We start from the raw sequence: 13,383 nt of genomic DNA, 5'->3' as shown, positions 1-13,383 counted from the left end.
ACATTGGAGGTGTGCTCCAAAATAATCAAGACACATGTTCATGTAAATTGTGCATTCCAATAATCGTCTAATCGAAAACCGCCGATACACGTACGAAACACCACGGTACACATGGGTCATGAATGAGCAATCGACCCCACTAAGAAGAAGTAGCTTCAGGGGTAGAGGTAGAGAGAGAAACAGGGAACGCCCGTAGATGCAGCAAAGCCTCGTCATCATCATCGACTCAAGGTCGTCAGAAAGGTCCCCAACCAAAGTGCATTCCAAAGGGAGACCATTACAGGGAGATATGAACGCTAGAAATCATTGTCGCAAGTCCCGCAACGCATTCTATCCTGTACAGACAAAGAAAGAGAGAAAGAGAGAATCCCATAGTAATACATGTAATCGCAACCTCATAGATTCCAAATGGAATGGTAGCAGCAGCAGCCCTAATATTCGTCGCTCGACTCCTAGTTGTTGGTCTGAACGGGGGACCGTCGAAGCTTGTAGTCTGGCAGGTGGTCGAAACCGTCCGTCTCCGAGTTGTATCGCCATGCCTTGAACTCGACGCCGTAGGGTTTAGGTTCAAGTTGATAAAGCATACCGAGCGGGCAGTCAAGGTCAGCCACATCCTCGCGCTTGAGGCCCTGGAAGTATGCCAGTAGTACGCGCGCAACACTGCGATGGGTGATGAGCAAGCAGTGGTCTGTCATGCGCTCCAATTCCACGATAACGGGGCGGATACGATTTATGACGTCCAGGTAGCCTTCGCCACCGGGTCCGGGGTAGCGGTATGCAAGCTTATCGCGTCGCCGTCGAAGGTACTCGTCTGCGTACTTTGTACGGATTTCCTCATAGGTAAGGCCCTCCATGAGACCGGCGTTGAGCTCATCCAGCATGCGCATTTGCTTGACCTCAAACTCCTCGTCACAGAAGTACTGGCCTGTCTGGATACTGCGTTTCAGCATAGACGTCCAGACGCAGAAGTTATGGGCTTCGAGTTCGTGGCTGTAGTACGGGTTCGGGGGCGTGTGATCGCCTGCAGCGGGTGGAAAGTGGGTATGAGCCATTTTATCCGCCTGTCGAACTGCCCAGTCCTTGCGCTGAGAGGCAATGAAACGCGTCATGGCTTTGGCGTACTTTTGGCCATTCGGGCTGAGATCAGAGTCACCACCTATCTTGCCTGCTACATTATCAGTTGACTCGCCGTGTCGTGTGATCCATATCATGCGCGGCGCAAGGTTGAAGTTGAGGAGGTAGTAGACGGCCTGGCCAGCGAGGAAGCCTTTGATTTGATGAGAGATCATCTTTCGGCCTACATCCACCATCTTGACGTAGGGCATGTTGTGATCCTCTTCGTAGTCGCCAATCGGGACATAGTTCTTCTCGTAAATGGCTACACGCTTCTTGAAGTCAGCCAGAGCCGCAACAGGGTCCTTGTCAGCGTAATCCGGTCCCGAAAGTTTCAGGCGCATGTTGGACTCGAGCAGATTCTGATCACGGCATACACTCTCGACGAAGAGGACGTTGAGCTCTGGTCCAGCGCGATTCCGTATCCGTTCCATGATCTGCTGTCGTCGCGCGAGCGTGCTGTTGGTCGCGTCAAATATACCCACAGAGCCACTACCCTTGAGAATATAGTCCAGCAAGTCATCCAACGTCTCCATAGCGCATTGTTCGCGCAAAGCTGCTGCACGCTGGTTCTGCGGGTCGAAAAAGTCTGCCGACTGGTCCATGGACTCGTTTTCCTCATTCTGTCCATTGTTTGGCGACGGCGCCTTTGGGCCGGGCGAGGTGACCTCAACACGAGGTGGTGGCAGCGGAGGACCGTCTTCGTCGTCTGCGATGGCGGTGCTACCCCGGCGTGGGTCCGGCATCTTCTGTGGGTCAATGGCCCCATCGTGCGCGGGGTCGCCATTGATAAGAATTTTCGCAGCAATCTGCGGCAAGGTGTCCTGGTGCTCTTCAATGGCCTGTCTGACTGTGGAGGAGACCCGCTCGAGGTTCGCTTGCGACAGGCGGAACCCGCTGTGACTCGCGGCTACTCTCCGCTTCTCTCCCACATTGAAAATCTTAGTGTCGTGCTGCAGCCAGTTCAGGTAGCGTGCCATCTTCTTTGTGATATATGACTTGCCTCGCGCGGGCAGTCCAACCATGACGATGACGAGCTTGGAACCGACATCGCGCTGTGCAATCTTGCCGTCGGGCGAGACCTTTGACTTTGTCAAGCCAGGGATATCGAGCGTCGTGGGGCGTAATCGTGGGGTGGAGGTAGTGGAGCTGTTACGCGTGAGGGCGCTGTTGCGGTCAGCGAAGTAGGATGAGCTCTGCGACGGCGCCTCTCCATACTCTCGCGGACTGCCCGGAACAGAGGGAAGTGGCGTGTCGCTCAAGGCAGCGCCCACGCCATCCTTTGCGATCAAGTGGCCATTGTGCTGCTGTTGCTGAACAGGGTTCGGTACGCTTTTCAGCTCGCCATTCTGTAGGGCGCGCTCTTTGAGCGCCTGGACGTTCTTAGCAGGCGCGACTGCGGGAAAGTTTGGCTCTGTAGGGACGGCGCGGGGTGTGAGATCGTTGTCGGTGTTGGTCTTTGGCTGCTGTGCGTTGTCGAGCGGTAGGGTGAGTTTGCTCATTACAGATCGGGCGTATGTAGAATGGGAGCTGAAGCGGGAATTGTGCGGGCTAGAGGGATTCGAGGAGGCTGAAGATCTTCGGCGGTGCAATTGCTTGTGATGTACAAGCTCGGTCACCATCGGCGCCGGCACTTCCACGTTTGGCGTCATGCCAAGATGTCAAGATACTTATCTACAGCTAGTTGCAGCCGCACTAGGATAGCACCAAGCTGCTGGGAGCCACTCGGGTGCAGTCGAGATGATGTCAGTCGAGAAATGCGCGTTGAGTTGAGATGATGTCGGAAATATAGATCAAAGGGTCTTGGTTGTGGGAGATTAAAAAGTGGTAGACTGAGCGGGCCAGGGCATGTGATCCAGGGTTCAACCTTCCCTGAACAGGTGGTCGGTTCTGAACGATGACTGTTCGGAGTCGGCCTATTGTTGATTGAGAGGGCTTACCGCGTTGAGGCTACCACGGTTCCGCTACCGGAACTAGGCCGGCGGTAAGCTCAGGGCGAGTTTTCAGGAACGCGCGGGAATGTGGCGAGGAATGCATGGCGAGTAGTTTATATCCTTTACTCCCGAATCTGAGATACGGGCGGACAAGCGCATGCTATCTTTGCCTTGCTCTTCAAGCTATATGCCGCTTGGCAGTCGGTCCTGCTTGAATCGGACAATACCCCACACTCCGAGCCCGAATACCAATCATCCGCACACGAGCTCGTCGACGCTGACAAAGATGACAGAAAGCTACCCTTGATTGCGGAGCCTTCATCCAACTTTTCCGAGACGGTTTGCTCTCGCACCTGAGTGACATGGAATCCTTGACAGTGTGGGTTGTACACTAGTATGTCAAGTGGGTTATGTCACCCGAGTGCTCGTATGACGATGCTGTGTGATGCGGTCCGACATGAGGCCATGTGTTGGACAAGGCCAGAGTGTAATGATCAGCAATACATGTTGTATGTATAGTCCCAAGTCCTTGGCAGTCGTATACATGCGCAACCCGTGCTCCCTCGGAAATTCCTGAAGCAGCCCCCAAGACGGAGCCTCACTCGCCGCCCGTATTTGTGCCAGCTGCCAAGGCGTAAAAGTCGGGGTCAGCGTCATAAAGCCAGCGATTGCACGTCTGCTTGCGCGCCCGGTTAGGTGGCAAGCTTCAGCGTGAGTACCAGCAGACAAACGTAGGCAGATACACTCAACGCCGTCAGTACGGACACGACGTTGCCGCTCGTGCGGAACTTCTTCTTCTGTAGGCCATCTTCGCCTAACTCGGAAAAGAACTGCTTGTTGCCTGGTTCATGTCAGTTTGTAGACGCTCTATCCCACCCAGCTGGATTTACCTTGCTGGCGTCGGAACAAACTGATGAACAAGATGCCAGCGCCATAGACAGCGAATAGCGCCCCGATAGAGTAGAACTCGGCAGTGAAGATCTTCAGTACGACGAGGGCAAAGGAGAACTGGCCGATGGCTGTGCGCACATAGGCGCCTTCAAACGTCCTCTGTGCTGCACGGATCTCAACCAACTCTGCGCTCGTCAGGACGACTGAGCGCGCGCGGTGCAGATGTAGGTGGTATCGGTCGGATGCGTGACGACCCTGACATGTGGTGAGTCTAAGTAGTAGGATGAAGGTGCTGGCTACTTACTTCAAACATGGTGAATTGCAAAGAGTAAGTGATTTGGGAGCAGCTGACGACGGTGCTATAATGGCTGGTTCGGTACTACTCCGGATGATATAGCGTAGAGCGCAATCGACTGGAGCACCTGCGTGATGTCGTGGGGTATGCGGCTTTCCGAGGTCCAAAGGGTTTAGAAGAGGCGAGCGCATCAGCCCACGTTCTTGACACGGAAGTCCTGAGCCGCTCAGTCATCCGACCCTGGTTCTACCTCTGCCAGCACAATGGTTGAACCCTTAGACTCGTATGCGCGGGTCTTTCGTTTTGCCGTTGTTGCATAATCAGGGCTCGGTCGCTCTTTGCCGGAATGAAGCTATAGGTAGTTCAGGGCCCAAGCACCCCCGACGGCTCCGCAGTCAGCCCCGCAAGGACAAACACAGGATAGCAAAGCTTCAGAGCGGTATCATATATCCAAGACCCGAGACGTCCTTCCCGCCCTTGCTACCCATAGTGCCCTCGGTACCCAACCACAGCCAGCGCTGTATGCTCCAGAGTGCCAGGCAGTTCTTACCTTGGCGCGTTACTGCTCTATGTTCCCGGGCCAACCAATGGTACGTACCTTCACCTTGGCCTCGGCTTCCCGCTCGCTTTGCCTTTACCGCAAAATAGCTGTCTGACTTCAACAGGCACGCTTGTAATACTGGCGATTGCTGCTCCCGCATCGTTTTCTACAAATCTACCACCAACGCGTTTGCATCTTGCTCCAATCACGACCAGCCCTATACCTCTTTCTCCCTTCGCCGTGCATACTCAATCTGGGACGAATTTCCCAATACCTTCTTCACCGAAAACGGCTTCATGGCAGGCACCGTGTCCGTCACGTCGTCCGGCTCGAGCGGGAAGCGCAAGGGCGGCGCAACCCCTAAAGTATACGCTGTCAAGGCTGGAAAGAAACCGGGCATATATAGCACCTGGGATGAGGCCAAGCTACAGACCGACGGCGTTCCAGGAGCTATCTGTATGCAGAGCGATTGCATCTTCCGGCTCAACTGACGAATGAACAGACCAATCGTTTTCCACACGTACCGAAGCGGAGGCTTTTATGAAGAGCACTGGTACTTACAAAGCTAAACCAGGCAAATCAAAATACTACGGAGTTGCGGCTGGCCATGAACCAGGTGTATATACAAACTGGGCAGATGTACAGGCCCAGATCAAGGGCTTCAAGGGCGCGGAACAGAAGTCCTTCCCAACACGAGTAGAGGCGGAGGCGTACGTCGACGCCAAAAAAGATGCGAAAAGCGCGCCTAGCGGTGTGCAAGGGCTTCTCACCATTTCCGACACATCATCAGTAACAACGCACAAGATGGATCGAAGTGGAGAGAGTGCGCCCAAGCGGCAAAAGAAGGATAACACATCGCCAAAGTTGGTCAGGACAAATGGAGATATCAAGTACGAGCCTGGAATGGGGCCCCTGCCTCCCGACGCAGAGGATGGGTTCGATCGTACTCTGAAGCTTGGTGAAGATGGGCAGATTAGAATCAAAACAGAGGAGGAACTTGGTGCGACAAAACGACAAGCTACAGGCGACTCCAGGGGTACCATAGTAGTAAGCACAGATGGGTCCTCCCGTGGAAATGGCCAGTTAGGCGCTAGAGCTGGTGTAGGTGTCTACTTTGGTCCTGCAGACCCCAGGTTCGTCCGTCTAAGCACGGTACAAACTACTATTTCTGACCACATCAGTAGGAATGTGAGCGAGCCCCTTCGAGGGAGCAAGCAAACAAACCAGCGAGCCGAATTGGTCGCAATAGCTCGAGCTTTAGATCACGTACCGATCGATCGCGACGTTGAGATCAGAACCGATTCCATGTATTCGCAAAAGTGCCTACAGGAGTGGTTTTATAACTGGGAAAGGAAAAACTGGTACAATTCCGCCGGCAAGGAAGTGGAAAACAAGGATCTTATCCAACCCATAATAGCCAGGATACGGGAACGTGATCGCTGCAGAGCAAAGACGAAAATTACGTGGGTCAAAGGCCACAACGTAGATGAGGGGAACATTGCAGCCGATGCCCTAGCCAACGGAGGCTCAGACAGCTGGACTGTCAAATTGGCCTCAGGAAACCCTCTGGACATGTCCGAGACGTTGAGAACTGAATACACCAACGAGTTCCTCGAAAATCGTCCCTCGGTTATCAAAACAGAGCAAAACCCCCTCGCTGTCGAAGAAGACTTCATAGGCGATGACGAACTAGGCGAAGATTGGTACCACACCACATTTGAACAGGATTGTGCTAAAAGTCATCCGAATACTGGTCCAGGCCCCCGGCCGTCTACTGATGCAGAACAGGAGGCTAAATCGGCTGTAGAAATGGCGAAAGAGGCGGTTAGTAACCTTGTGGACAACGGAACTCCGGTACCGATAATTGATGGAACAGAAGCGACAGTTGTAGTGACGCCCAAGAAACCAAAGCCTGATGAAAGTATAGTGGTGTAGTGCATGAGCACGTTCATATAGTACTTTCGGAAGATGGCGAGTGAGGGTTTAGATAGGTTCTACGGGTGCCGCATAGGCATTATAGGGCACTCTAGACCTGAATCAGTGTTATTCTCTGTCGATCTTGTCTTGCGGTGTTTATCATTCCAAATTTGAAGGTTCACAGAATAAACCCCTTTTTCAAGGTTGGTTGGTACTACACTAGGGCCAGTCTGAAAGGTTGTTTCTGGTATTGTACCTATCAAGTACACACTCCAGCAGTTTCGAACTATGGTACCGAAAATCTAGTCTATCCACAAATTCACGAACTACCATTCCTCCGTATGTCGATACCTGAACCATGGTTCGAGCATGTATTTCGTGTAATCCTAGTATAAATTTCCTATTGGGAATTGATACATCAACACGCATCGCCTGATCAACAAACTACAGACGACATGCTCACCAACGGCATTATCAAAGCCTATCTCGTGTTGCTTACGGTTTCCATGGCGGCTACAATAGTCACAACATTTCTCCTAATTTTACCGCATGCGCATGGTCGCAGTCATACCTCAATACCAGCTGCGGAAACGATGACAACTGAGTACAGCACGACTGCCACAGACTTCTCAGCACCAACAGATGCAGCCTTCACGGCCGTGCAAAACATCCTCGTACCAGAAATCCGAAGGTAAGTAAGTTCGCACCTCCATCCATCTATACCTTACCCCTAAAACCCGCCCAGCACCTCCACAACCACAACCACAACCGAAATGTGGTACCCTGGCGAACCACGCCCCCCACGTAACTACCACTCCCCCAAGCCCTCACTCTGGCAGCAAATCCGCAGCCGCCCCCGAATCGAAGGCCTAGAGATCGACTCTCAAGACCACACATTCTGCCACCCGCACTCCTTGGAATACCTCTACTACACCATCACCTACCCAAACGGCACACTCGCCCGCAACCTCGAAGGCCGCCATGCTCTCTTCTACACACCTTCACCCTGGCCAATCACGTATTTTGACCATTTCGCGGAGGCGATTCTGAATGATACGCCGACGACAACAACGGGATGTACCGGCGCACACTGCTTTAATAGAGTGATACCAGGCGTATCTTACAAAGGCGATCCCGTAGTGTTAAAGCAAATCCAACATCCGTCCACCCTCCGGGGCGCAGAATGGCAAGATACTAAATGCCAGTACTCCGGTCCCGTACGCAGCGGCGACGTCTCCGAATCCCGCGTCGCACTCGCCGAGATTGGGTATTTCATCCGCGGGGCGAATCTTCCGCCGCCGGTGCTCGAGTACATGGAAAAGGAGATTGGGAGGCGTTTTCTGTGGGGGAAAGTGTTTTGGCGCTTGTGCTTGCTGTTGGTGTGGATTTGGGTGTTAGTGCTGTATTTCTTTTTGCCTTAAGGGCCGGTGGGGGTGTGAGGGGGAGAGATGCAGAGGTATGGAGTTGAGGGGCGCTTTGAGGAGAGGTCGTTGCGTTGTCGGACTACTGGTGGTATTTTTTGGGTAGGAATAGTATTCTCTCTTTTTCGGGCGTGGGGAAGCGAGAGTATGGATTGGATCAAGTATATAGTCGGTGAACTGTGTGGTCATCGCTTCGTCGTGTTTAATATTCCAGCTACTTATGAAGTTATTTTTGTTATGCGTGTGACGAGGTAGTTACAATGGCAAGAAGTCTAATAATAAAATCCTTTACATTTTCGACGTAGCCCAACATATTTCTTTCTAACACGACCAGTTAGTCTGAAAATCTTCAGCATCTTCCTCTGTGTCAGCCTTCTTCCATAGTGTCAAATGTGAAGGTTGGGGAGAATCATGTCGTATTGGAGCTATCTCGGAAAGAGGTCTATATGCGCAGTGGGAAGAGGGAGTGAAGGAGCTAGGCCGTAAAGGTACTAGCGGGTAAATGGGTGGCTGCCTGGTTGCCTAAGGAGGAGCCAAGGGATAAGCCCTATGGCCGACACATAGCTCTTCCCCACCATCCCCACCATCCCCATCACTCGCGTTGACGCTCCAAGAGTCATTCTCAACCTGTTCTTACCAATTCACCAGTATCGCAGCAAGCGGTGTAATGTGGTTAGGCATGAAATGGTTACACGCCATGTCGATACAACGCGTCCTGAGCCGGTCTATCTACCGTTGATTCATCCCCTATCACTACCTAGGAACCTAGGTACATGACGTTTCTCATCGAGCTGGAAAGGTAGAAGCAGAGTGCTGACGTGAGCGTGGAGAACATCTGGCACAAGATAGAGGCCAACGCGATCGTCTAGTATACTTGGTTTTCGCGGAGATAAGGTTGCCATCGGTCCCGTTCATCTCGTGAGGCAAACTGTACGCCTGGTGTGCGCCATGGGAACAGCAGAAAGGGTGGACGACCGATAATCTCATGCTGCGGAGTGTTGAGAGAAGCATCAGGGTACCTTGCCTGTAGCTCAGCGCCCACACGGTGGACAAAAGATTCATCGGGGATATCCAATTGCGGTGCGATAGAAGTAAAACGCGATTTCTTCGTCCGAGACAGAAGACGCGCGCAAAAGGCGGTTTCGCAGGATATCTGTTCAAGACATCCGCAGGAATCAAAACACAATCCTCCATTTACCTCCTCTTCTTCGGATGCGATTCCTCATCACCACCATAGGTATTCTTCCCCACCAGCCGCTCCAGCAGATTCCGGTAACCGCACAGTAACCGCATCCACCAAACTCTTCCAAATATCAAGCACTTGCCCGAACTCTTTCTCCATTCACTCCGAGACTCTCCAGCCATGCGTAACAAGCCCATGCCCATCGCCGAACCCAGGGTGCTTTGCATCAACAACAAGCTTCCCCGACTCGATCGACCGCAGATAGAGCTCCAAAAAACGCATGGAGATCACCCCACATTCGTTCGCGGGGCTCATCAAACGGATCGCATATAAAGCAGACTTGATAGTTAGTTCGACTGTAAACAAGACCACCAGGGTCATGCCCGTGCCCTTGTACAACAGGATAGAATCCTCATACTCATCTATACCTTCCCACGTATCCAGCTGCAGTCCGTTGGGAGCCGAAAGGCCGATGAAAAACTGTTAAAGGCTAGGCACTGATGGTCTTCAGGGATAACGATGTCGATGCAGGATAGAAATACTGTGAGGTTGTCGTCGAGTTCAAGGTAACGTTTAGAGCTAGCGTGCGAGACGATGGGGTTGTGCAGTTCAATGCACTTTTTAACATCCATACCCATTTTGTAAGGGATCCTACGTTGGTGCTTGGTGGGCTAGCACTGATAGGTCATATTAGAGTATGTATTATGGCTAAAAACGCGCAGCCAAAGATATTGCGATCTTGCTACCTGTGCTAATCGTCAGGGAATATGGTTTTTCTTTCAAGATACCTGTTCCACCTAGATTCACTTAGCCTCTCAGGTAACTAGAACATCAAACATTATAGGAATTGGCTAGTAACACTATTATCGCAGCTACCACACCCTATAAAGCTCTTCAATCTGTTATAACCGCCTATACTTGGTCGGGCCGCACGTCATGGTACTCACCATATGCTGTGTGCAATCTCTTATATGTATCAAAATCATGGCGCGTGCGACAAGTCTTACAATATACTACCCTTCACATCTCACAATGGAATCTCATGTTGACCTGGCCTTTGATGCTATCGCAGAGCTCATGCGATTATCTGAGTCCAGAAGAATCACACTAGAGCGCGCAAGATCTCATGCTAAGAACAAACATTGAACAAGTGGTGTAAATAAGTGCAACTATCGGATCAAACTAACTATACATTCTCCGGAAGTATAGGAGTCAACGTCGGCGACAGTGTCGCAAACGAATTTATGTTTGCTAGTTTTCTCTCGTAGTAGTAGCAGCAGTAAGGTGATTCGTATGTAGTCGAGTCAGGTTTTATGCTTTCAGTAACTGTAAAATCCATGGGGATCCTTGCTTGCACTTTTTGTGCTGTTGGGCGTTTGTTCTGATCAGCGGCCATCATTCCCTTGACCAAGCGTACAAAACGTTCCTCATGACTTGTTATGTCGCAGAATGTTATGTCGAAGGATTTTTTTCGAACATTTTCAGTTCTTTCTTCGTGAAATCGGGTTGCCCAAGGAGGGTGGCCATGTGCCAGTTTACGCAAACGATTGCCTATGGACGGTTGTTCGAATTTCTTGGACGCTAGTTCTTCCGAGTGGAGTGTCTTAGAGTCGATCCATTGAAAGATGCCTACCAGGTTGGACTGAAATGATCTGTCACAGCTAAGGCTCGAGTTTCCTTCCTGTCCCCGACTGGGATCTCCAATGCCCTCAGTCTTGCTTCCCGCTTGGCCTTTCGATATGCTGAGTCTTCTGATGACGTCACTTCTCCTCGGCCGATTTGCAAGACTTGGTCATGTAGCGAGTTGATGTCTTTAAGTAGAGTGGCCAGGTCGCAAAATCTACATGAAAGGTACCGCGTGCGGACCAATCTATGGCTCTTCCCTCTATGAACTCATAGGACGAGGTTGACGAGCTGTCGGAGTAAGATTGCGCGGTGACCACGCGGGGTATGTTTGGACTTCCGATTGCGAATTCGGGGAAGTCGTCTAAGTGCGATAGTTTTGGAAGACTCGCGGGGGCAACTGTACTACAGTTAGTGGGATCGGTACTACATTTCTGAGCTCCTGACTTAGATGACCTCCATGAACGTTTTCTGTTTTTCGTTATTTCTAAGTGGAATGATGGCGATGTGCGTTTTTGAAAAAATATAATTGTTATCTTGAAGTGCTGCCAAATTTCAAGATGTTACAAGACTGTCGGCCAGGCTATGCGCAGCTTGTCTTTATATTGCCTGTGTAGCGCAGTCGCGGGGCTCTGCAAGCCACCATATGCAGCCTCCAGCTTACACTAATCGCAACCGGCCAGGCGATTCATTCTTCTTCCAGGCTACCCTTGAGAAATGGTGAGTTAACAACTCGCTGATTCCTAGATCTTAATACCTAACTGGCTTCAAAGCGTTATATCGTCGCCCTAACTTCGCGATCGCAAGACCAACTTCATTCAACCCTGAATCAAACTTAACGGAGGAAGATTATACCCATAGAGCTATAACGATATGGTTCGTATTTAATGAATTACTTACTAGGTAAAGTTTCTGCGTGGAAAACCAAAAAAGAAAAGCAAAAATAGCTGGCTTTGCAGAATTCCAGGATCGAACTGGAGATCTTCGCATATCAAGGCAAACTACGAGTGCGACGCCTTACCACTAGGCCAATCCTGCTTGGTCTGAGCTTGAATTGATATCCCAATGATGAGTATATAATAGAGCTGAGTATCGACGGAATAAGTAAACAATTTCAAAGTTTGAGTTGGTCGCTAATTGTCCCTGATGATTGTAGTCGGACGGCCTACCGCTCCCGCTCACATTGGTCAAACTCTAAACATGGGAAGATCAGAGAGGGACAAAAGCCTTATATACCCGACTTCTCAATGTTGGCTTTGTCCACATTGCTGATCAAGGATTCCCTCCATTCCTGATCTTTCAAGATACTTCGAACTCTAGCCTCCAGCCACTCGGTGTTTCCCCAGAATCCCCAGCTGGCCTGAAAACGAAGCCAGTCCACGAGTGCTGTCTCCCAGTGCCGGACGAAGATAGACCAATCATACTCATGTTCACCGACTTCCTTTAGTCTGGTCCAGTAACGTTGCAGTAGTTGCTTCTCGCCGTTTTGCATCGACAGTTCGCTAGGGACGTGTTGGTCGTGAACAAGCATACTCATTGGGACTGAACACGTGAAGAACTTCGCAAGATCGCAAACTCCGAGGCCGATACCCGTGTATTGGAAGTCATAAAACGCAACTTCTTCGCCAGATGTGCTTGTGAACAGGTTTTCGGATTTGACATCGCCATGAATCAGTGTCTGATATCCTCCGATTGGCGTCCAGCCCGACGTCTTTGGTGACAAGAACGCAGCTGCTATCTCTGATATTGACACATCCTCCCCATCCACCCACTCAGTTAGTGGTTCGTTCCACTCATTTTCGTAGTCTTTTGCTAGGCTTTCGTACTCCTTGCGTCGTGTTGCGAGATACGTGTAGCCCCCATTTAACCATACCGTCTTGTTGGCAGCGTCATGACCATCGCGCTGAATTTCTTGCAGTGGAGGTAGTACAAGCGATTTTAGATCCATATCTTTGACTCTCGACCACCAAAAGCCATGAAATCCAGACAGCCAGTCCAGCGCAGCCAATGTTTGGGTTTGTGTCAGAACATGGCGTTTCTCACCGGCTACAGAATATGTTTCTCGGAGATCGCTTAGCAGCATCGCAATTCGAGAGATTCCATCGGAACCATGGTCGTCGATGCCTCCTAGATATTGAGCAACAGGCAAAGATGCAGGCATCTGGGGGGCTAAATGGCTGTAGAAGTACTGCTCTACTTGATAGCTGAGGATCTTCCTAGTATGACCCTCATCGTTGGCCTTTGTCGGTGGAGGAGTGACTAACTTGAGTATGTATGATTTTACGGTGTCCGGAGAGCCTTGCGAGGTCGCAAAAAGCCGTGATATCTTGCCATAGCCGGCCCATAGAGACTGAATGGTTTCCGAAGACTGCAATTGTAATCCATTCGCAGCCAAGAGGGATGAAGCGACCTCCTCCGGGCGATTTTCTTTTGACATTGAAATTTTAGGTGACTGTAGGCAGAAA

The 13,383-nt window shown here is 50.9% G+C and overlaps 5 protein-coding genes across 5 annotated transcripts; 2 read left to right on the top strand and 3 right to left on the bottom strand.

Moving 5' to 3' along the window:
* Positions 1–452: 452 nt before the first annotated feature.
* Positions 453–2,615, bottom strand: PtrM4_095120 (putative 6-phosphofructo-2-kinase 1 protein; the record flags this gene model as incomplete). Its single annotated transcript, XM_001934100.2, has 1 exon — positions 453–2,615. One exon carries the CDS (start codon positions 2,613–2,615, stop codon positions 453–455), a length of 2,163 nt encoding a protein of 720 aa, XP_001934135.2.
* Positions 2,616–3,739: 1,124 nt separating this feature from the next.
* On the bottom strand, positions 3,740–4,251 carry PtrM4_095110 (membrane protein; the record flags this gene model as incomplete). Its single annotated transcript, XM_001934101.1, has 3 exons — positions 3,740–3,888; positions 3,938–4,193; positions 4,243–4,251. The coding sequence occupies 3 exons, from the start codon at positions 4,249–4,251 to the stop codon at positions 3,740–3,742; spliced, it is 414 nt and encodes a 137-aa protein (XP_001934136.1).
* An 819-nt stretch (positions 4,252–5,070) lies between these two features.
* Positions 5,071–6,709, top strand: PtrM4_095100 (RnhA, Ribonuclease HI; the record flags this gene model as incomplete). The annotated part of the gene is made up of 3 exons (XM_066107119.1): positions 5,071–5,230; positions 5,277–5,907; positions 5,959–6,709. 3 exons carry the CDS (start codon positions 5,071–5,073, stop codon positions 6,707–6,709), a joined length of 1,542 nt encoding a protein of 513 aa, XP_065962787.1.
* Positions 6,710–7,146: 437 nt separating this feature from the next.
* Positions 7,147–8,450, top strand: PtrM4_095090 (Luteo-Vpg domain containing protein; the record flags this gene model as incomplete). The annotated part of the gene is made up of 3 exons (XM_066107118.1): positions 7,147–7,382; positions 7,437–8,000; positions 8,447–8,450. 3 exons carry the CDS (start codon positions 7,147–7,149, stop codon positions 8,448–8,450), a joined length of 804 nt encoding a protein of 267 aa, XP_065962786.1.
* A 3,696-nt stretch (positions 8,451–12,146) lies between these two features.
* PtrM4_095080 (EcKinase multi-domain protein) lies at positions 12,147–13,355 on the bottom strand (the record flags this gene model as incomplete). Its single annotated transcript, XM_001934104.1, has 1 exon — positions 12,147–13,355. The coding sequence occupies one exon, from the start codon at positions 13,353–13,355 to the stop codon at positions 12,147–12,149; it is 1,209 nt and encodes a 402-aa protein (XP_001934139.1).
* Between the last annotated feature and the right edge of the window lie 28 nt (positions 13,356–13,383).

This window comes from Pyrenophora tritici-repentis, chromosome 4 (assembly GCF_003171515.1).
Source record: "Pyrenophora tritici-repentis strain M4 chromosome 4, whole genome shotgun sequence".
In the NCBI taxonomy this organism is placed as follows: domain Eukaryota; kingdom Fungi; phylum Ascomycota; class Dothideomycetes; order Pleosporales; family Pleosporaceae; genus Pyrenophora; species Pyrenophora tritici-repentis.
Note: the sequence above shows the minus strand (reverse complement) of the source record. Positions and strands in the feature narration are given on the sequence as shown.